General features: G+C 35.5%; 1 protein-coding gene across 4 annotated transcripts in view; it reads left to right on the top strand.

Annotated features, from left to right (window-relative positions):
- The window catches only part of tafa1a (TAFA chemokine like family member 1a), a 109,880-nt gene extending 102,404 nt beyond the window's left edge, over window positions 1-7,476 (top strand). The window contains exons 4-6 of one of the 4 annotated variants that reach the window (XM_087304987.1): window positions 3,719-3,843; window positions 6,554-6,629; window positions 6,873-7,476. In XM_087304987.1, the coding sequence (XP_087161113.1) occupies window positions 3,719-3,843; window positions 6,554-6,580 (152 nt within the window). In that variant the 3' untranslated portion in view covers window positions 6,581-6,629; window positions 6,873-7,476. The remainder of the gene's footprint in view (window positions 1-3,718; window positions 3,844-6,553; window positions 6,630-6,872) is intronic. The other 3 variants (NM_001386558.1, XM_087304986.1, NM_001386557.1) reach the window with 3 other exon arrangements.
- Window positions 7,477-25,779: the final 18,303 nt, after the last annotated feature.

Below are 25,779 nucleotides of genomic sequence, written 5' to 3'. Positions count from 1 at the left end.
TGTTGAGCACCGGCAGATAAATTTTTAAAGGCCTATTCACAAAGAGACAACTACGGCTTGAGTGCTTTTACATTTTATAATATTGATGAATGTGACTTCAGTTCAGCACCGCTACCACAGACATGGAGTAAGTCACAAACTTGTCTAGTACTTGTCAGAATATTAATAACATTTAAGTGCCTTATAAAGATCCTAAATGTTTGATGTTCACTGTGATAGCATTACCATAATGCATTAATGTATCATATTGTAAAAGGTTCATATGATGCAAAGATAAGATGTTCTGAGTGCCTGATTCCTTAATGGTCTCTATTCTTTCTCATACATTTGACAAAAAGTGGGACAAATTGATAGTTTCACAAGGATGATTTTCTCTAATGCCGCAGAAATGACGTAAAACCTTTTTGTAAGGGCAGAAAATTGACCTTCATTATACACTTAGAATGTGAACAATGTCATTTTTCACATGATTTTCGAAGACTGCAAGGTTGAAGCGATTGAGGTAAATGAATTGGCATGGGATTTCATTTGAGAATATAATACTTTTCATAAAATGGCACTCTGTGCTCCTACTGACCGCACACATCCACTGAGGCTATTCAGACACATTAGAGTCGACTCAGTTTTATTTGTATAGTGCTTTTCACTACATGTAGTTTTTCAGAGCAGCTTTACAGGAAATTGTACCTTAAAGGCCCAATGAACAAGACAAAGGTGACGTGGCAAGTTTGTAACACTTTAAGAGGGAGAAAAAAAGCTTTCCTGAGAGGAACCAACCTCCCCCTTTGATAAAGCACATGTTACAATAAATAAAATACAGACTGTCAAAAACACGTAAATAAACATGGGTGCAAAGTTTTGCCATTAATGGAAACATTAATAGGACTCTGACATGTTTACAGAGCAACATGAGGAATTGTACACTGACCATACAATATATTACATAAATTTTCCTTCGGCTTTATTAGTCCCTTTATTCATCAGGGTCGCCACTGCGGAATGAACCGCCAACTTATCCAGCATATGTTTTACACTGTGATTTAAGCTGAAACATCCAAACAACTACATGTCTTTGGACTGTGAGGGAAATTGAATCATCCGGAGGAAACGTGGGGACATGCAACACGGGGAGAAAATCCCAACTGACCCAGCCAAGACTCGAACAAGTGACCTTCTTGCTGTAAGGCGACAGTGCTAACCACTGAGCCACCGTGTTACACAATATAATTCATTACAACACAATATTTCCATATGCACCAGACACTTTCTTATAAACACTCCACATTTCTGTGGAAGCAATGTACAATTCTTAGTGTACTTCAAGCAGGTAAAAGGGCTTGACAAAATACTTGTAGGAGACCATTTGTGTGTGTGTGTGTGTGTGTGTGTGTGTGTGTGTGTGTGTGTGTGTGTGTGTGTGTGTGTGTGTGTGTGTGTGTGTGTGTGTGTGTGTGTGTGTGTGTGCATGTGTATTTGTCTGCATGTAAATAATAGTGCTTAACTAACTCAGACTTGTCATGGCATCCATATACCGCTGCTGTCTGGTGATTTGAAGTGCTTTTTTAATTGCTTTGGGGGAAAGACATCTGCTAAATTAACGAATAAATATATACTTCAATACAATAACCTCAAATGAGATGTTTTGTATAATTAAGAAACTTGATTATATCATTACATTAAATAGCATTTTGAGAATTTAAACATTTATTAAAACCCTTATCTAATTAATTGTGTTAGCTGTAAATGTAAAAAAACAAGATTAAATAGTTACTTAAGAAAATGTGTTGATTGTAAAACAAAATAACGTCAAACATTATTGAAGAAGTACTGTTTTAATAACTTCCTGTAGAATCTACAGTAACTTACTTGCAGCAGTTTGCCAGTAACTTACTGTAAATCAATTACAGCATTCACAGTGTGATTTTTCATGTATTTACAGTATTGTATATCTTTACTGTAAAATATATGGTACGGTATAATACAGCAACATACTGCATAACTGTTCTACAGATCATATTACAGTTAAATACTGTGTAATTTACAAAAATTTGTTTACAGTGTATTTCAGAAAAGAACTGAAATGGACCATCAGTTTGAATTATAAGTACAGCTCTTTATGTAACAATTGACCCTAAATTAAAACAAAATGTAAATGTTTAATTTGTAAAAATAAGTAACAATAGTTAGAAATATAACACACATATATTATGATTTTTGTTTATAGCTGCCTGTAATTTTAAAATGGATCTCTATTGTATGACAAACAAAACACTGAGACATTTGTCAACAAATATTACAGTTTTTTTCTCAGTGGCTTTGGTGCATTTCTCACAACACTATTTACATTTGCACAACAGTTAATGCGTTTCTAAAACAATTAGTACAAAACCTAGTTGATAAATACAAAACCCCGTTGATAACCTGCAAGTGTGTCACTTGCTCAAAATGGATAGTTCATTCCTCAAAAGCAAGGATTCACGTCAATGAAAGTGTCTGTGTGATCAAGATAAAAAGTCCTGACACCATAGTTTATAAACAAGATAGTCAAATGGCTTTTCAATTTTTTTTTCCAATGTAATAAAGTCAAATTTTAGTGACACTTCCTGAACATGCTAAACACAGAACTATATACTATTAGCTCAGCCATTTGAAAACTACAGTAAAGTTAGACATCACTGTATTCAGTGAGGCAGCTGAGTACAAGACTCTGAATATGTATGTTTTACATTTTTATGCACTTTAAAATTCTAATTTATTCCCAGCAGTATGCAAAATAAGAAATACACCCTTATTTACAACAAACATTAACTTCCTTCAGGTAAAGCCGTGCACAACTGTAAACAATATTGCAGATCATATTAGAACTGAACCTACAACATACACAGGTCTGTAAAACATTCATGAACTGTTCAATTTAGAAGACATTTTCAGAAAAATAAAAGATTTGAAAATGTTTATAAAATTTCCTTGACCGATTTTGACAACTAGTTCAACATTTTTGTATGTAATGGCTCGAGTAATGAAATGAGAACTATTAGTTTTATATGGAATGACTATTCAGCATTCACGAGTTTATGACATATGCAAATAATAATGTTATAAACCAGCAAAGAGCAAATGATAATGTTATAAAACAGCAGAGAGTTGTATGAAAGCATTCGATGCATGTCCAAAAGCATTTACAATTTGTTAGAACAAATGAGAAACAGCTAATATGATGTGCACAAAAGATTAATTGTTTTGAGAAATGCATTAACTGGTGTGCAAATGTAAATAGTGTTGTGAGAAATGAGCCACTGAGAAAAACTGTAAATCAATTAAAGCCTAAATGCTTAAATCTGTTTAATCTGTCATGGATGGATGGATGGATGGATGGATGGATGGATGGATGGATGGATGGATGGATGGATGGATGGATGGATGGATGGATGGATGGATGGATAGATAGATAGATAGATAGATAGATAGATAGATAGATAGATAGATAGATAGATAGATAGATAGATAGATAGATAGATAGATAGATAGATAGATAGATAGATAGATAGATAGATAGATAGATAGATAGATAGATAGATAGATAGATAGATAGATAGATATCAAGTCATGACAGGGTATTTAGTTTTAGATATTGATAATCTCGGTGGATGATGAAACTCCACCCTGTTTTGAGCCGGCTGTGAGAGTGAGTCTAACCCTGATAATGATCTGCTTGCAGCCTCCATTGTGATTGGGAAGTGGTGGTGTGAGATGGAGCCGTGTCTGGAGGGAGAAGAGTGTAAGACTCTACCAGACAACTCCGGCTGGATGTGCTACTCTGGAAACAAGATCAAAACCACCAGGGTGAGACTTCCTTAAGCAACTTACATCCACTAGGCTCCAGTTATGTATCAACACATATGTTTGTGCCTAATTTACTGGAATAATTTATTAGTGAAGAAGTGAAGTGAAGTAAACAAGCCCCTTCACCAGAATGGCTGCAGGTGGGAGTGCTGGACATAATGGATAAAAATAAAAAATAAAAATGCAAGAAAAACACACTGTTGCAGCTCACAACAGATCCAATATTTATGGACACAGCAGAAATTTGGTCAGAAATTGTCTCTCTGAGCAACAATCATTTATTTTCAGAGGAATAACCTTCATGTCTTTTCAAACCTCTGACATTTTCATTCATCTTCAGAACAGAAATGACAATATTTTAAATGAAATCCAAGAGCTCTCCGACCCTCTGAAAACAGCAATCGTACCGAAAAGTTTAAAGTCTAGAAAAGGAACCAAAAACATTGTCAAAACATATCACATGTGGTTTAACTGTAATCATACAAAGCTTCAAGAACACTTTTGTGTTCCAAAAAAATCCTGTAAAAACAACTTTGACTGCTACTGTGTTCCATATGAGGTCAGGGTGTGTGTTTATTACAGAAAACAACAATACATCGTACTGAATTGCACCCATGAGGAAGAAAAGATATTACTGAAGTCACATGGAATTTATCAACAATAATTTTGGTTCATTTTCTAGTCTCGTGACTGTCCACTGGTTAGATTGTAATGTATAAAATACTGTTTCCGGGTCCAAGCCCGATAAAATCATAGTGTACACATCAATCTCTGGGCTGGCTGCATCACAGACATTTTAACAATTTATAAAAAAAAATTATCACTTTTTGGCCATCTGATAAAAGGCATGGATATACAGTTAAAGTCAGAATTATACACCCCCTGTTTATTTTCTTCCCCAATTTCTGTTTAATGGAGAGAAGATTTTTTTCAACGTGTTTCTAAACATAATAGTTTTAATAACTGATTTCTAATAACTAATTTCTTTTATCTTTGCCATGATGACACTAAATAATATTTTACTAGATATTTTTCAAGCTACTAGTATTCAACTTAAAGTGACATTTAAAGGCTTAATTAGGTTAACTATTTATGTTAGGATATTTAAGCAAGTTATTGTATAATGATGGTTTGTTCTGTATTCTATTGAAAAGATATATAACTTAAAGGGGCTAATATTTTTTACCTTAAAATGGTGTGTAAAAAATTTAAAACTGCTTTTATTCTAGCCGAAATAAAACAAATAAGAATTTCTCCAGAAGAAAAAAAAAACTATCAGACATACTGTGAAAATTTCCTTGCTCTGTTAGACATAATTTGGGAAATATTTAAAAAAGAAAATAAATCAATTCTGACTTTCTATTCTATTCTATTCAATTCTAATAATTCTGACTTTAACTGTATATTGTGATTGTGAATTACGTGAAACTATTACATTACTTTGTAAACATTTATTATTATAATTTTTTGAGCCTCCCATAAAGTTTGATCTAGCACTTGATCACACTTTGCAAGCGGGTTGTTGTATACAGGGCCTACTGAAAAACCTATTGGGCCCAGGGGCTATAGGAAACCCAACATTTTAATAAACTAGTTTAGATATATCTTAAAAATCCATGATTCTTATTTTAATCAATAAGAGTCAATCAATTACAGAAGGTTAGCATGTTTTTGTTTTGTTTTTTACTTCAGATATACTGATGAAAGCCAGCACCAATATTTCATTGCTCCAGATTATTACTGTTGTTTTTATAAAGGGGGAAATTCATCAATTTAAAAGTTTGCTTTCTAGCTGGTTCAGTAAGACTTAAAGCATGTATTAAAGCAGCGATGGACATTTGGATAACGGTCTGTGCTATTTGATTTGGTTGCACGCTGTCTCGCATGGGCGCGAGGCACCGTCCAAGACAGCACTTCAGTTATGAGTCCATTCTGCGTGATTCTGCCTATTCTGAGCTTTCTTACTGCACGTTATTACCAGATACTGTTTAAGTTGTATTTTTTGTTCTATGATGTGCTTGGTTGGCCTACCTTTGACTGGAGTGTTCAAGAGGTAAAGCTGAAATAAGGAACTGTCCTGGAAAATAAGGGACTTTCTGGGAAAAAACAGGACAGCTCACCCTTACTGGGAACTAAATAAGGCTATTTAAAACTATGATTGAGCTACAGCCACTCCTAGCCATAGATTGGCGGCATCACTGTTTTTGAACAGTGGCGAGTCGAAAGGAATACTTCACATTATCGACATGCGAAAGCATAACAGCAACAGGCGTTTCCCGCGTCATGACGCAAACTAATTCATCAGCAAATCACAGGCTCCCTCCTCTTACAGGCCCTGGGGCTTCACCCCCACCTATTAATCCGGCCCTGGCTATACATGGAGGTTGAGGGAGCTCTTTGATTTCATCTAAATATCTTAATTTGTGTTCCCAAGTAAATAATGAGAAAGGTGAGTCATTTTTATTTTTGGATGAACTAATGCTTGAACAGGCCATTCAAGATGAGGGTGAGTACATTACTAGATGTTCCGCACTGTCACCTTAAGTATAAGTAGCAAGTAGAGTGATATAGAGTATCACTATAAAGTATAAGTATAGAGTTAGCTATAAAAGAGGATGTTAAATACCACTTGGATGGTAAAGCACCTCCTGGGATTAGGAATAAAGAGAAAAACACTATTTGATTTTTTCTCTTATATTATTTTTTCCAGAATACCCACCCATACACATCCTTGTAGCAGAGGTAGAATCACTGCAAAGCTCAAAATGGAGGAACTTTGAATGAAGGTTTTTGATTTCATTCCTTCTTTTTGCCTGTTTGACTTGGTGATTCAGTGAAGACATAAAATGAAAGAAAACAAACAAATCAAGGATTTTGAAGGCAACGGCACTATAGCAAATTTGTGAACGAATAAAAAATTCTCATTAGAGTCACATTACAAACAATGTCTGTCTGATATGTTGCTGCTGTAATCATTGTTAGATTAGTTGTATATTACTCATCCATCTTTTATTTACTGTTATTTCCAGGGAAACATCCAAGAGGACAAGCTGAAATAAGTTTTCCCAACTCTGACCCAACAACCATGTGTCTAAAGACTTGAAATGGAATCCTCGGCTCATAAATCCATCTGTCTCTGAGTAACACGGACAACAGACTCTTTAAGAAAGTCGTTGTGGGCGTTGAACACTGCTGGCTCTTTCTTTCCTCTGTTTTTGTTTGACAGCTGTCAAATATTTGTTTCCTCTCAGTGGATAATTAAACTCGTATCCCTTTGTGTGGAGTGCACTCAAACCAGCTTTCCTTGCCTGAAATTATCTGTAATACTCTTGGATGTTACTATGTCTCCAGAAGAACATTACTGGTGAAACTGGCTGCCTGTTCATGTGGATTTCCAGAAAGGGAGTGATCCTCTTCAAGCAACTTTATTACAGACACAAAATGCGAAGGAATGACTGATCCTGCTTGACTGGTCTGGAGATGTTTCTGGAACATTATATATGACTGAGCAGGTTCTGAATGATTTATGGTGTGACACTAAAACCAAATAAGTCTTTGAGCATGATTTCTGGAAAGTTGTAAAAAATAGTAAATGAAAGAAATGTTTTACATAAATAAAATTAATTCAAAAGAGGTGAGAATTTCTATAAACTGTTTAATTAGCAATAAACAATATTTTAAAGGGATAATTCACCCCAAAATGAAATTTTGATATTAACTTGCCTCGGGACATTATATAGGTGTTTTTTTTTTCTTCTGTTGAGCATTAAATATTATTTTTGGCTGGTATTAGTGATTCGTAAAATGCAAGTCAGTCCCACTTTATTTTAAGTGGCCTTAACTATATGCACTTGCATCAAAAAATAAATACAATGTGCACCTGCTTCGAATGTAATCATTCAATTTAATGGGTATTATCAGTAGTTATCAGCTGATAGATATGGGCCAGAGCATTCTGTGCTTACTAGTACTTACTTATCCACTGGATAAATCAGCTGTACTAATAGAGAAGACTCCAGATCTGTTTCTACTTTACTGTGACGGTTAGGTTTAGGCTTAGGGTCTTAGTAGATGTTAATAAAATACAAATAAGGGGAAATGTCATGAATAATAAAAATAATTCTTGTTAACTTCCAGCCTCAGCCGTATGTCTATGATCTATAGCTGATTAGCCATCTGGATGAATGATAACAGCCTTTTAAGCCTACCGGTAGACACAGAAGACCCCTACAGGCCCATATTTATCAGCTGATAACTACTGATTCCTACTGCCCATTAACCTTGAGTTAAGGTTTAACGGATTGTCAACAGTGTAAAAACAAATTTAATTACAGATGTAGGTATTTGCATGCAGCTATTTTATCAATCATAATTACAATGTAAAACATGTATTTACAAAATAAGTACATAGTAACAAATTATTATTTTCAATTTAATGTAATGTAACATATTGGTTATGAACATCTAATATAAAGTGGGAACCGCATGTCTAAACCTAACTGCACTTAAAGAGTCAAAAACACATACAGGCAAAACAAAATGAATACCCATGGCCAGTGCTGGGTAAAGGTACTTCAAAAGTAATATATTACAATTTAAAGTTACTTAAAAAAAAAGTTACTTTATGGAAATAATGTTAAAGTGTGTGTTGTTATTTTTGCTAAATTTATAAATAATAGCTTAAAATTGTAATATATCACTTTTCAAGGGTTCACCCTTAGCTGATGATTGGTAATAAGCTTGTTTGGCATGCTGTCCCGGGAGTAAGCCCTGACCTTATAATATTCTCAAGCCCTGGACTTTCCTCCTATTACCAGGACGTGAAAGGGATGTTTGAGCTCAGGTAGATCTCGATGAACACCCCTGACCTATGTCTGGCTAATAACAGATAAAGGGATGGCTTAAGAGAGGTTTACTCTACAGCTTCCTAAGTGCTTGATTATGCCAATTTGGTGTTTAATTTACTTAGGTTGCAAATTTTTTGGACTGTGGGAGAAAAACGGAGAACTTGGGGGAAACCCACATGAGCACAGGATGAGAACGTGCAAACTCTGCACAGAAATGTCAACTGGTTCAGTAGGGACTTCAACCAGTGACATTCTTGCTGTGAGGCGACAGTAGCTATGTTTCCATCCAGAAATATGAATTAACCTTATGCGCAAAATTGGAATATCGCATAAAAGACGCGTGAATAAAGCAGTGTTTCCATCCAAATGAGAACAAATTCATAACTTCCTGATAAACTGGTGCCAAATATTAAAACAAAAAACGTAATTTGCTGCGGTAGGAAAAGCTAAATGAATCTTTTCTTTATTTAATAAATTACTTGCGCCTCAGAAGACAATGCCGACTTGCAATAAATGCATGGTGGCATTTGAAGGTGTGAGAAGCAGAGCACAGACCATCTTGACAGTTCTGGAGGTAATTAATAATAAAATAACACTATAATCTTGAAATGGTTAAGGCGTTTTAGAATGACCAAAACAACAATTCAGATGTTTCACAGTGTGCTCAGCCTGCTGTTTTGTCCATTCACACACATATTGGTCATCACATGATCTCTTATCACAAAATCACATGACTTTTAATGCGCATACTGGAATTTGTTTGATAAAAGTGTTTCCATCGTAGTTTATGCGCATCTTTTCTTATCGAATAAAAAAGTTTATCTAACTCAGTTATGCGCAAAAGTTTTTAATGTGCATTTTCAAAATGTATGCGTATCTTGGTGTTTACATCAACCAATTTGTATGCGCATCTCCAAAATGTGCATAAAAATAGGTGAATGAAATGTAGCTAGTGCAAGTTACTCTGCCCCCATGTCGTCCAGTCTAAAAAGGAGGGGGAGGTGGGATTCTTCAAGACAAAGATACAGAGATAAGAAACTCTGTTTATTTATAGTGAGTTTGGAATCATCTAAATGGTGAATCATGTGTTAGCTAATGCGGGACCAGCCATGGACAATCATAAGCACGTGATCCTCTCCAAATTAGTTTAGAAATGAACTTCATTTAAATGTAACTTTACCCAACACTGCCCACGGCTCCTGATGAAACACTAAAGGCTTATCAAGCAAGTTTGATAAGGCTGTGACACTGTTCATTTTGTTGCACAGAATTGTTTCAAGACTTCAATGCATCATCAGAAACAATGGGTCATTTTATTTAGCCGGTAGGTTTTTCATTCAACATTCTCAAAAGCTTCACTGATTTTCTGATTTATTGTTCGCCTTCATCTCTGAAACCCTGATGGTGAGAAAATCAACATCAAACTTTAGTTTTTGTAAAAAACTTTTTCTTTAACTGTAAACATACTGAGTGAGAAAATGCAGAGCAACAGCCCTGTTTACATATTCTTGTCCAGCATTCTGTTGATTGCTTAAAGATGCAGTTTTTATTATTATTTCTGAGCTTCAGTAATATTTTGACAAATTGAGTCATCAAAGCTTAACTGAAGTGTTCTGAAAATTTACATGTTTAATGAAAAACTAATAGACCATAACTTTGGCCGCAGCGATACACATACAAAAGTTGTGGATTTATTACTGAAGTTAATGAAGCCTGATTGAAATATGCTGGTGCATGCACATATAAAATACCATGACATTTAAATATTCTGAATCAAATTTATTTTCCCCTTGTTCAAATATAACCTCATTAAACGCTACAAGACCTGTTAAGACCATTCTGTGGGATTCGGGAAAAATATACAGGCTGACAGTCCTCGCTGAAGGACACTGTGAACATTTCTGACACCCGCTGGGACATTTACCTGTCGTTTACATTCAGAAATAGTCGTCTCTGCTCGGAGCAGCTGAGGGCCACAGCACACACTCGCTCTGAATATGTAACTCCAGCATTTTAAGCAGGGAACATAAGAGGCTGGGAGTTGCTGTCGGCATGCAGAAAAGAGCCTGTAACTCCAGGCTGAGTGAATACAGATCACTGCATTTACAGTCCTCCGCATGGGACAGCAGAGGATGAACTCTAGCCCTCACCTTCAGCACAGCTTTAGTGGAATTTCAAACAGTTGACTTCAGAATATCAGAGCTCGGAAATGAATACACACAAATCATATGCAAATATCAGTATTTTCTCCTGGCTTTTACTGGAGAGGACTTTTATTCATGGTTTGTGCCAAATGGGAAATTTCTTTTGTGTTTAGAAAAGGTTAATAGTCGAGGTATTACCTGTTAAGAAACATGAATGGAAAGAAATGAGCTGGTCTAATTCAAAGTCACTTAATCACATTTACCCCATCATGACGCTCCAACCCAATCTTATGAGCAAACTAGTTTAGGCAACCCAGGCTCATTCTGATTACATACACACATATACATATCTGGAGAGAGCAAAATACAGGAGGTATGTTTTTTGCAGTTTGTGTTTCCGCGAATCTGCCAGAGTCCGCTGTGTAAGCTTTTTCAGATTTCAAATTTCTCTAGCGAGTGCCATTCGCACCTTTTGTTCTCACGTAAATTCACCAGAGGCTGCTGTTGACTAACCGACTAACTGACCAACAGACCGACCCCCCCCAACCCCCCTTCTTCCCAAAACCCAACCAATAGTGTTTTAAAAAGCACCAATTGACCCTCCCACCCACCTTCCTTCCCTAAATCCAACTGACAGTGTTTTGAAAAGCAATCCAGAAAGAGATAGTCCCCTGATTTTTACCATGTTTTCAGATTTAACCACATTTCTACCCTGTTATTTTATTGTTTAGTTTTTAGTTTTTTTTGCCTTTTGTTTTTGTCTTACCTGCTTTCTGGAACCGTTCTTCAGCTGACTTGAACCCTGTTGTCATAGTCAACTCTGCTCTGCATCTCCTGTAAGCCGACGTACTGGTCGAGCTACCGTACAAACTGTTAAAAAGGTACGGCATTATACTGCCCCAAAGCGTTTGTTTTAAAGACAAAAATCAGCCATACCTAGCTCTGGGTACATAATTTGCGATCTCCAGAAACATATTCAAAGTAAGCCTATGTTGATGTTCGAAAAGTGGCTTTGTACATATTCATACAATTTCATTCATATGAAACCATACGGTTTTAAAAAAGGAGGTGTTCCCCCATACCTCTCATTGGAGATAAGCAAATTGTACTAAAATTTATACTGTAAATGAGATAATACAAATGAATGCGAATTTGCCACAAAATCAAAATGTTCAGAATTTTCAAAAAAAAAAAATAAAAAAAATAAATGCTGGGTTCCACACAATTAATTTGTGTTGGAAACACATGAAGGTATTAAGTTAAATTCTTAGTTATTTAAGTTTAGGTGAATTAAATAAAACAATTTAGTTGCCCAAAAAAACCCTGAGGAATTGTGTTGCTTCAGCTTATTTTATATAGGTAGTTTGAACAAACAGTAAACTTCATTTTCTTTTTTGAATATTAGTTGCTCGTTTTGAAATTCACAAAGTGTAAATGCCAAAATACATTAAAAAGATTTTTCTTTATTGCCAATACTTAAAAGGAGTGTAAAGTTTCTATTAGCACACTTCTTTAGCCAGCTGTGTTCACTGTTCAAAAAGAAATGCAAAATGTGGTTCTGCACAATTTCTTCATGCTGTTCCAACACAAATCGATTAAGTTAACCTAATTGTTTTCACAAATTTAAGTGGAGTAAACAAAGTAATTAAGTTGTTCCTAGAAAACACAAGAACTATGTTGATTCTGCTCATCTCAAATAAATAATTTTAAAAAGCCGCAAATGAATTTTTCAATGCTATCTCATGGCAATTCATAACTTTTTATATTAGTGGATAATTTGTATGAATTCATACAATTTAGTACAATTTGCTTGTCCCCCAATGACGGTTGGGTTTAGGGGTGGGGTTGGGTGCCACATCTCCTGATTAAAATCCTATATTTTCATATGGCTGAATTCATAAAATTAGCCACTAAACTGATAAAAACATAAAATAGTTAGATTTCTTTGCAAGATCAGGCTGAAATTTTTAGACATTACTCAATGTTTTTTTTCATCTAATACTATATATTCTGAGTGAATCATTGAAATATTTAAACAAATTGGTTAGAAATCCTTGATTCATTGCATGCCGTCTAAGTAGATACTTATTTTGAATAAGTAATTTGCCAGATTTCTCCGAGTAAATACATATGAGGATATTAAATATTCATGATGTTTTGGCTTCAAATCACAGATACATAAACATTTGAAGGCATCCTATTATGCTCTTTTACTTTTTGAATATTAGTCAGCGTATGTTTGTGCATAAAAAAAGATCTAAAAGGTTACAAATCTCAAAGTCCGCTACAAAGGATCATTCATTTTCAATTAATCTCTTTTCAAGAACTACAACAAAATGTTCATTAGGAATACAAGCTTTGTTTTGTAACATTGCCACTTTAATATGTCTTACTTTATCTGTGAGTGCAAAGATTCTTCTGGATCCTCTTGACCAATGTTCTCAACTCAAATTTGATATGAGCCTCAAATATGTGCAAGATCAAGTATTTTGTTGACAGTTTAATAGTGATTGTATTAGTTGATCTAAAATGGCTGATGACCACAAAGATTATATCACTGAAAACATTGGTAAGATTTGATCTAGTAACTTGAAAAGTAATGCACTCGTCTTTTTTGGCTCAGCGCCAGCCTCCTCAGAAACAGACGGAACTGTATTGGGATAGCTAACCAGTCACAACACATTTTGTTTTTTGGAAGACAAGCCTTCATCAAACCTGGAAAAGGCTGTGAAGAAAGGTATCAAAATAATATCAATTATGCGAAAGAAATTGTTCTTCAAATGAAAATATATCGTCTTACCTTTGATTGTTATTTCCTCATGACAGAAGGTTGCTAGTGCTCAGCTTTTTGTTAATAAAAATTAAATATACAACACATAAAAATAATAATAATTTGGACATTAAAAATAAAGATGATGTACAGGGCTGTCTAAGGTAAAACGCGACATCTGTTGACCATTTGCAACCATTAAAAAGTATATTCTATAGTATAAGTATTATATGAATGTCATTGAAAGTAAGCTGAATCATTACACTGGCATTTACAACAGCTCTTCTGTGACCTTATGGGATATTGAATTATTCTTTATACTTATTTCAAAATCTTCACTTGACAGATCATCAGAATATTCAGGATCATTTTGAAAACGTAACTCTATATACATTTCTAGAGACTGCCAAATACGTTCAAGGAGCTACGTTTTTTTGCAGTTTTTGTTTTCGCGAATCCACCAGAGGCTGCTGTGTACACTTTTTTAGATCTCAAATTTCACTTGTGAGTGCCATTCGTGCGTGCTGTTCTTATGTAAATCCACCAGAGGCTGCTGTCAACTGACAGTTTCACTGACTGAATGACTGACTGACCGATGGACTGACCCACTCTCCTCCCTCCCTAAACCCAACCAACAAATTTAAAAATCAATCCAGAAAAATAAAAGCCCTCGCCTGAATTTTACCATGTTCTCACCTTGTTATTTACTTGTTTATTTTATTTTTTGGCTATTGTTTTTGTCTAACTTGCTTTCTGGAACTGTTCTTCACCACACTCGAACCCCATCATTGTGGTCATATCATCCCTGTGTCCAGTGTTGGGCAGTAGCATCGCTACAAGTAGTGACGCTACTAGCTTAACTACATTTTTCAGTAGTGTGGTGGTAGCGTTGTTGCTACTTTCTAAATCAAATAGCTTTTCAGTAGCAAAGCTATTATATTAGTCAAGTAGTGCAGTAGCATCCACACAAACTACATTTACCGATCGTGGATTAATAAGTGACGGCACCGACATTCACTGTGAGGTGAGCTGTGAAGTCGATGTCTAGCCGATGAAAGTAAACCCATATGATGGCGAGAAGGACAATTTTTCTTCTACCTGTTTTATGGTGTTTAAGTTTTTGGTGCATTACTACCACCTCTGGTTGGCGACGTTGCCAACCGAAACTTGCTTGATGGAAAGATGACTGAGAGAGAGGAGTTATTTCTTAAGCAGGATTCCTCGTGATCATACCTCGAGAAGTACATGATAAGATGCAATAACAATTATATAATTAATTGGAATTAATAATTAATAGCAATTTCTGATGCTGTGCTCAAAAAATACTTTAGAATATATATATATATATATATATATATATATATATATATATATATATATATATATATATATATATATATATATATATATATATCCTATAAATTACCATAGTATTTCAAATGTGTAACACCTGATTTTATAGAATATTTTGTTTTAGCTGTTATACACTATATTGGTGTTTCTGTTTAATACAGCATGTTATTTACAGTAAATAACTAAACTGAACTATTATGCTTCATATGTCTCATTGACAGTTTTATTGATCACTAAGATATGATTGACTTGGATTTAAGTTGGTTCGATTTAAAAATAAAAATTGTAACAATAGCTTAGCTGTAGTTTTTAGCGTAGCTTGCTACATTTCCCAGGGGGTAGCTTTTAGTATAGTTAAGCTACATTTTAAGTAGAGTAGCTAATAGCTTAGCTCACTACATTTTTCAAGTAGCTTGCCCAACACTGCCTGTGTCTCAAGTCTACCATCGTCCATGGTGAGCTAACTGGACAAACTAGCAACAGCGGGAAAGCCAACCATACGGAGGTAAGCAGCCAGCTGGTAATGTCACGTTAGCAGGATTGAAACAGGAACAAAACGGGTGTAGGATCCAAGTGCAGATTTAATATTGTATGTGCAGTGAAAAAGACCAAAACACGTAAACAAGAAACTCAAACAGATAAAACTCGAATTAGACTCGGCAACTGACAGGATACTAAACTGGATACAGGAACACATACCAACAAGAACGAACGACAAACTAACAAACAAGGGAGAAATGGCTGAATATAAAGACCAAGAAATCAACAGGGAAAACAGAGACAGCTGTGATGCAATTCAGTGTAAGTGAATTCCGGTGTGTGCACGAGGTATGTATGGATTTGTAGTTCTTTCACCACTGTAGTTAGCAGGGAGTTGCAGGCGAACTATAGTAGCATCTAAATGGACATAAACAGTTATGACAGGTAAGCGCAAGGGAATGGTGTCATATTGCCCTGTAGCATTCGTTTTAAAAACGAAATGCAGACATTTGTACTTCTGGCTACAAAATTTGGGATCTCCAGAAAGGTATATAAGGCTACGTTTTCAGAATGAACCTGTAGTGTCATCAGAGTAGTTTTACTTGCTGTTTTAAGAATCTTTTTTTACATACTGTTCTTATATGCACACTTGAATGCAGCCACTGTGAATCTGCAAATCGTAATTTCATCTTACTGAAAGTTGTTATATTATATTGTTCAATATGTACAATATTTTCAAATGCCTTGTTTAAAACACTGATTCATTCAGAAGAAAAAAATCAGTCTGCTTTGTTTTTTCATATTTTTACTGGCATAATTAATGAAATATTGTTTATAAAATGCCAATTACACAGTGTTAATCTTTCTTGCTTACTAAATTACACAAAGCAATATGCACCCCTGTGCAATTCTGGTTTCATTCTAAAACAATACACATATGTTACATTTGTGTGACATTTTGAGACCTAAATATGCAATTAAAAACCAAGCAAGCACATCTTCCTTTATATAATTACTTGATACATAATGTGACACATAATATGTCCATGGACATTTTTAATCAATAACAATGGTTTCATTTACATCCGTACATAGGCAAAAGCACATGTGAAAATGTTCCCTGCCATTTCCCCCCTCTATTATTTCAGGTTAAATTGTAAAATACATTTTCATAAATAATTCCATGCAGTCTCTCGATTAACACAAGCTCACAGAAGCACCGTGCATAATAATTACAACAGAATAAAAACAAGCTATTATAACAGTTGGAGTGTATAACAATCTCACACCGCAGGATACCATCACCTTTCCTGTAGTGTTTCATGTCAACAACCCATACACATATTTTCCAAGTTTTCTACCATGTCCTTTAACACTTCCGACCTCCAGTGTTAAGCACAAAGGTATTCATATTCACTGTGAGTTCTTCAGCAAAAGCGTTATGAAAAAAACACACATGGCTTGCTGTAGCTTTGCTCGTTGAGCTCTTTGAGGTCCAGTAAATGAGGCTATTAAAGATTCAAAGCAGTTTGTGATACAATGAAGCCGCTGGAGCTTTGAAGGATAAAAGCAGTGACGTCCTCCTCGCTGACACAGACTTCACTGCACTGATATTTGCTCAGAGAGACAATTCTAGGTGTGGGAAGTCTGAAATGCTCCTGTGAGGCCGTCTGTCTGCTCTCAATGTCATTACGAAAAGTCATTTATATATAATACTTTCAAAGGACGGCAAATGAGATTGCAAAATTGGATATTTTTGAAAATAACTTGAAGGTAGTTTTTCCCCCAGTGGATTTGAAGGGAGTAATTGATTTCTGAGGTTTGAAAATCAATTTTTGATCTCAAGTTTTAAAAATTAACAAGGGTTAACAATGTAATAATCTGTTTTCTGGTTGTTTGTTTTGTTTTGTTTTTTTGAGCACTAATAGAAGCTGGTTTCCAACACAGAACCAACAAAAAAGTCAAAACATTTAAATTCAGAATTATTGGATATAAACTCAGAATTCTCCGTTTATTTCACAATGTCAAGTTTTTATCTCACATTCTATAAAAATGTGAGATGTAGACAGCATTTAGAGTGGGCGATAAGTCTAAATTACAGAAACAGCCAGGATTGCAATAAATCTCGTAATTCACAACTGTGAGAAATTAAGTAATGAAGTACTAAGATCCACAGATCCAAATTCTGTGGACAAATGTTAGAATTTCAATTTACTAGTAACGGGTTGGACCTCTTTTACCTTCAGAATTGGCTTAATCCTTTGTGGAATAGATTCAAAAAAGATTTGTCACCTGGACACCCATGATGCGAATCAGAGCAGGGTGGATCCATGCAGGAAGGATGGCAAATTCTGACCCTACCATCTGATTGTCGCAGCAGAAATCGAGAGTCATCAGACCAGGCAATGATTTTTTTCAATCTTCTATTGTCCAATTTTGGTGATCCTATGCAAATTGTAGCCTCAGTTTCCTGTTCTTGGCTGACAGGAGTCCCACCGGATGTGGTCTTCTGCTGCTGTAGCCCATCTGCCTCAAGGTTCAATGTGTTGTGCGTTCAGAGATGCTTTTCTGCATACCTCAGTTATAACGAGTGGCTATTGGAGTTACTGCTGCTTTTCTGTTAGCTCGAACCAGTCTGGCCATTCTCCTCTGACCTTAACAAGACTGTGCCCACAGAACTGCCGCTCACTGGATATTTTCTCTTTTTTGGACCATTCTCTGTAATCCCTAGAGATAATTGTATGTGAAAAGCTCAGTAGATCAGCAGTTTCTGAAATACTCAGACTAGGCCGTCTTGCACCAACAACCATGCCAAGTTCAAAGTCACTTAGTCACTTTCTTCCCCAATCTGATGCTCGGTTTGAACTGCAGCAGATTGTCTTGACCAGGTCTACATGCCTAAATGCATTGAGTTGCTGCCATGTGATTGGCTGATTAGAAATTTGCGTTAACGAGCAGTTGGATGGGTGTACTTAATAAAGTGGTCTGTAAGTGTATGAAGTCAGAATTACAAGTGAAAAATATTATAGAACTGCAAAAATGTCAAACATAATCTTTTTTTTACTGATTGCAAAATTTGTAAAATTAAAAACTTGATGACATGAAATGTTTTTTAATGAATAAATATAAAACTAACAGTACTCATCATTCATGAGTACACCTCTCACAAATCTTTTAAATGAACCTTTTTAATAGGATCTTTTTGTGCTTATAGATTAGTCAGTACTAAAGCCAAATCTGGAGCTAATCTAAAAAAAAACTTATTTTAATGATCCAAAAATTTGTACACCCAAATTTATATGTCAGAGGGAAATATTAAATGAATTATAAAGAGGACAAATCAACAGAAACAAAATATATATATATGTAAACTTTTGTAGAAATTTTGTTGTTTGTAATTTTTTTTGCAATATTTCGCTTGAATTTAAACGCGTTCTATTTCTAAAGATGTTTGGTGACAAAAATATTATATGAATAAATTCATCTGTTTAAAAGTGCAGTAGGTGATTGTAGGTGTGCTGATTGAAAGTCTCTTCACAGTCCAATAGTAATGATTCAAGTAAATGATCTAAATGTATTTATATGTGTTTTTATATTTTAAGTAAGGCATAAAACAAAAAAAATATTCATCCAATTAAACAGAGTCGGACCGACAACTCTCATAATTCCGATAAGTAGGCCAAACCGTTGTCAGCAAATGCAGATTTGAACAACTGCGCAGCCGTTTGTACGCATCTCCATCGACCGATGTTTGTGCCGCGCATTAACGAGAGGGCGCACGCGTGCGATCAATGAAAACCTGCTTAATCAAAACTTTTTAAAAACCTGAATCAATAATGGAATTACCTTTGCACGCTGGAGAAAGGATGAAACAGTGGCTGAAGGATTTCTCTTAGACAGGTAATGTTTTGTTTTAAAACTATTTTAGCTTCACGCAAAGCTGATATAACGTTAGATGTTGTTACAAACAGGTTATATCTTCACAGAAATTTTGTTCAGCCACTAAAATCTTCCGATAAAAGAATGATAACACTATTTTCAGTTTCATAAGGGACCTTTTACAGCATCTATAATGTAGATTTTAATAAGTTTAACAACAAAACACAAGTAAATAGTGCTATTCCGCCTAGTCTATTCCTATATTATTTACCATGCAACTCTAAAATCACTCTGAAATAGCATGTCAGTTTGGCTTGCTCGCCGCCGGACAAGCACTAGTCTCTTTTAACACATGAGAGGGTTATTTTGCTGTGCTCGTATTTGGGGAGGCGTGGCTTTAGACGCCAGAGGAGGGGCTGTGATTCTGAGATTTATGCTAAGCTGTTAGCATTGTGAAAGATCACCTACTGCACCTTTAATAAATCTGTTTAGTTTAAATGCACCAAAATATACAGCATTACCTATTCACTGAGAAATGGATGAAAATAAATATTTTTAAATGGTGTGTACTCAGTTATTATATAATGTATATGATATATTGATAATTCCAAGTTTAATATCTCTTAATATGTGAGTAAAAAAAAATGATTTTTTATACACCTGAACTTTTTTCTTGTGAGATATAAAATCTAATACTAAACTCAAAGGCAGTCCAAATACACAGTTGAAAAAAAGCTTTTTAAAACAAATTTAATTTACCATATTTCCCCTCCATAAGTCACAGCATGAGTTGTTTTCCTGCATGTTAAAGTCCTCTTTTTGACTGTAATTTAAGCTGACATCAGGAGCTTCTTACACAACCCTGCTCTCAATCACAATTATTAATGACCAGCATAGAGTCAGCGAGCTGTCAACATCTGTGCTGCCTGGCAATCTGCATACAGCAATCCATTAAAACAAAAAACCCTCCAAAATCTCTACCCCTTGAGTATTTCCAACACGATTAAACAATACTGAATAATTCAAAGAAAAACAGCTGTGAGCACTGTTTCAAATCTGAAACATGTTTAAGGAAAAAGACACACTAAAAAGCCAAACCAGCTGCAATTTCACCAAGTTGTTTTAAAATACCAGCAGCATTAGAATCAGAAGAGCACGGGCTGTTTTGATAGATGTAAACCCAACATGCGCTCTCACCTTTCATTTTCACCTTCACGTGTCACTTAATTCACAGCCTCCTTTCACACGGTTACACAAACAAGACAGGTATACAGATGAAATCACAAATATATTCAACCCCCAGACCTGCAAGACACTCACCGCTGTGAACAAGCTTTTCTAAAATAAGTTCAACCAAAGCATCAGTAAATGATTATAGAATAATTATTAAAACACACTCGGATGATTTTAGGGATATAAATCAGATTAAATATATATAAAGCTAAACAACAGATCAAGTAGTGTATTTTGTGTCTCTTAGACTTTCTTTCTTTTTATTTTTTTTTAAAATCTTTAATGAATCAGTTTTAACGCAAATTACATCAAGTAATTTTGAAAAAGTATGCAACAGGTTTATTCTGAAAACGTAACCCTATATTCATTTCTGGAAATCGCAAATTATTTAGCCAGAGCTACGTATGGCTGCATTTCGCCATTGAAACGAATGCTACAAGGCATTATGGCGCCATTCCTTTTTGCGCTTAACAGCTGACCACTTACCCCCTTATAGACAGCTTTCCTGCAGTTACCAGTTTGTCCAGTGGCTCGCAGCGTAGACGCAGAGATGCAGAGAGGAGTTGACCGCGAAAATGGGGTTCGAGTCTGTTGAGGAACGGTACAGAAAGCAGATAAAACAAAAACAAAAGCAAAAAAAAATTAAATAAGTAAATAACAGGGTGAGAATGTGGTAAAATCTGAAATTGTGGTGAAAATTTGAGGACCTTTCTTTTTCTGGACTGCTTATCAAAACACTGTCGGTTGGGTTTAAGAAAAGGGTTGGGTGAGGTTATCTGACAGTCAGTCAATCAGTCAGTCAGTCAACAGCGGCCTCTAGTGGATTTAAGTGACAGCAAATGGCACTCGCGAGAGAAATTTGAGATCTCAAAAAGCATACACAGCGGCCTCTGGTAAATTCATGAAAACAAAAACTGCAAAAAAAAAAAACAGCTCCTGGGATGTAGTTTGGTGCTCTTCAATAATGTATATAGGGCTACGTTTTTAGATTGAGCCTGGGTTGCAGCTGTGTATGTGTATTTACGGACATTTTGTCTTAAAAATACTTACTTAGAGACTATACATTTGTTTGATCTCCTTCTCTTAGATCATACATTCAGCTTCAATTACTATTAAATAATCTTTCATGCTTTTTGTGTTTACTAAGTTATATAAACATTAGCATTAAACACCTATTTTCTATATTAATTTTAATTGCATTCAAAAGGCATTTTGTCTGTCCAGATAAGGTCAATTCTGTTACAACAAACACAGGCACATTGTGAATACGTAGCCCCATATATATTTCTGGAGAGAGCAAATTATGTAGCCAGAGTAGCCAGTACATATGGCTGCATTTCATCTTTACAACGAACGCTACAGAGTGGTTTTCTTTTTGCGCTCCCAGCTGATCGCTTACCTCTGTATGGACGGCTTTTCCACCAGTTGCCAGTGTGTACATTGGCAGACTTGAGACATAAAAAGGTGTCGACTGTGACAACAGGGTTCGAGTTCGGCGAAAAACAGTTTCAGAAAGCAGGAAAAACAAAAAACAAAAATAAATAAAATATTAAATATTATTTAAGTAAATAACAGAGTGAGAATGGTAAGACCTGAAAATGTGGTAAAAATCAGGCAGTCGTGAGGGCTATTATTTTTTTCTAGATTACATTTCAGTGTACAACGCTAGGTATTTTTTCTACTGGCCTGGTTGGGCAAGTGGCTTAGACTTTTACTTTTACTTTTTTAGACTTTTTTACCCTGAGATTTTTTCTGGCCAATCGGACAAAAAAATAAGTTAGCCATTTAGTTATTCAGCACAAGTTTTCTTTAAATACAACTGACAATTTAAAAACAATTTAATTTAAATACAATACTGATTAGATTATTAAAAGTGAATTGTTTAATGTGTGGTTTAGTTGAAAACTACAACAATTTTATGTTTTTTGTTTGTTTAAAACCCAGCAAAATGCCTAATTTTAGAAACCGGCTCATTACATCAGTCTATAATACTGTCAATATTTTTATTTTTCACTTATTTGTAAACCTAGATTTAAAAATGCATTTCACTTCTTGTTCTTTCTTGATCCATCAACATAATAATCATATTAACCTACGTTTTGGTCAATTTTCATAACAGGTAAACAGCACTCTGTTATATTTTAGCATGCTTTCACTTTCATACAAGACATGAAATGAACTTTTGCTGGAAGAAATGACATCCTGCCCTACTCATATAGCCGTATATTGGCCATTACACAACCATATTAGACTGATATAGCCTGTTTCGTTGGATCGTTTTGTTTTACTACAATCGATCCGCTCGATCGAGTCAAGACCACCTCATTCTGGCGATTTCAGACTGATTGATTTGGCGCGGACTCGAGCACTATTGCGGGATTCACATATGCCACACGAACTGCATTTACTCAAGCAAACGTCTGGGCATGAAAGTACGCAATTGATAAACATTTATTCATTCATTCATTATCTTGTCGGCTTAGTCCCTTTATTATTCCGGGGTCGCCACAGCGGAATAAACCGCCAACTTATCCAGCAAGTTTTTACACAGCAGATGCCCTTCCAGCCGCAACCCATCTCTGGGAAACAATTGACAAACAGTAGCAGCCAAATTAAACTTTTGTGACAAGGCAGCACTGGCCCCCGGACCAGTAACCATTCTGTATACTGTCCCTAGCATCTTGCACGCTGGCCCTGCGCCAGCAGGCAGTCCTTATTGCTGAGCCCTGCTTTTGAAAACTTTGTTGGTTGGGTTTAAAGCTGGTGGTAGAAGGGATCGTTTAGTCGGTCAGTCAGTCGACAACAACCTCTGGTGGATTTATGCGAGAACAGCAGGCATGAATGACACTCGTGAGAGAAGTTTGAGATCTGAAAAAGCGTACACAGCGACCTCTGGTGAATTCGCAAAAACAAAAACTGCAAAAAACATACCTCCTGGGATGTATTTCATGCTGTCCAGAAATGTATGACGGGATACATATCCATAATGAGCCTGGGTTGGTTGCAACAGTTATTACAAGACATAATAATCTGCAAAGCACTTATAAAGAAAGCATGTGACTGGTTTCAAATGATGTCCTTTGTTCTGAAAATAAAGTCTGGAAGACACTGATTCATGCAATTTATTCATCTCAAAGGAAACACCAATAGATTAATCATTTGTCAACTGATATTTCAGCAACTTTCGAATTCACTTTTTTTAAAAGCAAAATCTTCACCTCTGTTATTGTCACAACTCTGTTAGGGGTTTAAGATATTTAATAAGCTACTAAACTGATACTTTTACGTGGTAAGATACTTTTAATAAGCTACTAAACTGTTACAGATGCAAAGCAAACACTAAACATTTTCCTTATTGCAGTCAGTGGCTACAGCAATCTGTCTGGTTACCAACATCTTTCAAACACTGTATCTTCAATTGTTTTGAACAGAAAGAAGCAACTTGTACATGATTGAATAATCTCATTAAAATAAAAAATATATACTTTGAAGACTTTGAGAACACTTTTTTAAAAGTGCATTATACATCAATAATATCAAATGACAAGTTTTACTTTGGGCGACACAGTGGCTCGGTGGTTAGCACTGTTGTCTCACAACAGGAAGGTCGCTGGTTTAAGTCCCGGCTGGGCCAATTGGCATTTCTGTGTGGAGTTTGCATGTTTTCCCCATGTTCATGTAGGTTTCCTCTGGGTGCCCCGGTTTCCCCCACAGTACAAAGCATGCGCTATAAGTGAATTGAATAAACTAAATTGGCCGTAGTGAATAAGTGCAAATGAGTGTGTATGGGTGTTTGCCAGTACTGGGTTGCAGCTGAAAGGGCATCTGCTGTGTAAAACAGATGCTGGAGTAGTTTGCAGTTCATTCTGCTGTGGCGACCCCTGATAAATAAGGGACTAAGCCTAAATAATGAATGAATGAAAGTTTTAATTTGAGTATATTTCATATGATCGTTTTTCCATCAATGTACACAATTGTAAGAAATACATTTTATACCCCAAAATCAAAATGAGGTCATCAACTGTTCTTTAATAGACAGAGAAGAGCAGCTGGCTATTGAGTACAAGTCTGAATACAGATGAATAAATGATGACAAAAATCTTTTCATTGAACTGTCTCTTTTAACCTGCCAGACTTTATGTTGTGTGCTCTTCTCTGTCCCACTGTGAGTATAATGCTAGTAAGGGTTTGCTTCATAATTTGACCAATAAACACACATTTCGAATAAGATATTGAATTTAAAAAGTGCTGCCCACGCATCAACTCCTGCTTGTTTTCTCTTACAAAAAATAAATAAGTAAAACAAATAAAAAAGAGATCCGCCTGAGCCTGGTGATGTTAGATTGCTGGTCTAAAATAGTTCATTATTTGAATGTTTTATTTCCCACCGAGCCAAACAATTTTCTCTGTCTTGCTCTGCTCACCGACTGCTGGATGTAATAAGATGTTGGCATCTCATGTTGGCATGAGCTCCTCATTTCCTTATTTTACAGTATGCAAACAATGGCATATCGGGTTATACAGCAGTGCTCTCAGTATTAACAATGCCATGCCAACCAGACGAGTGAGAATGTAAAACTCATGCGTCTCACCATTAGGATCATTATGGATGTCAACATCATTTAAATTCAAGCAGGTACACTTACATGTACTGTCCTCGGCTCTAAAACACTAGAGGAGCGCTGGCCTTCCCCAGGGGACTGATGCCAGGCACAGCATGCATAAGTAATGCCCTGCTTTCTGAATCCCCACACAGAACAATTACTCTCTCCAGGAGAGACTTCTGTGTCATTAAAATTGAAATGTGTTTATTTGAAATACATTCAAATTCGTCTTCCCTCTTGCCACTTAAACTGTCAGGTATAATTTTCTGTGTACCGCAGAGCAAACCAGATGGAAAAATATCACCCTTCTTCAAGCTTAAATAGCCACCAAACCTACAATAATTAATATTTACAGTATTCATTAAAAATGTGCTTTTATTCATGTTTTGCATTTGGAATTCACTTTTGTTTTATTTTATTAACTTTTTAAATATGTAATCATTTGGTAACAATTTGGGTGTTCATAAGCCTGTCGTGATATCATTATAATCATGACATAAATATGAATGAGATTTTATAACAACTGCCATTAAGTAATGTCATTTTAAATGCAATGATGACAGTTTTTTGATGTCTTAACATGATGTTATGACAACTTGACATAATCAAATATATCCTAACCTGTC

The sequence above is a fragment of the Danio rerio genome, chromosome 23 (assembly GCF_052040795.2).
Source record: "Danio rerio strain M-AB ecotype USA chromosome 23, GRCz13ab, whole genome shotgun sequence".
Lineage (NCBI taxonomy): Eukaryota > Metazoa > Chordata > Actinopteri > Cypriniformes > Danionidae > Danio > Danio rerio.
This window is presented reverse-complemented; position numbering and strand designations above follow the sequence as displayed.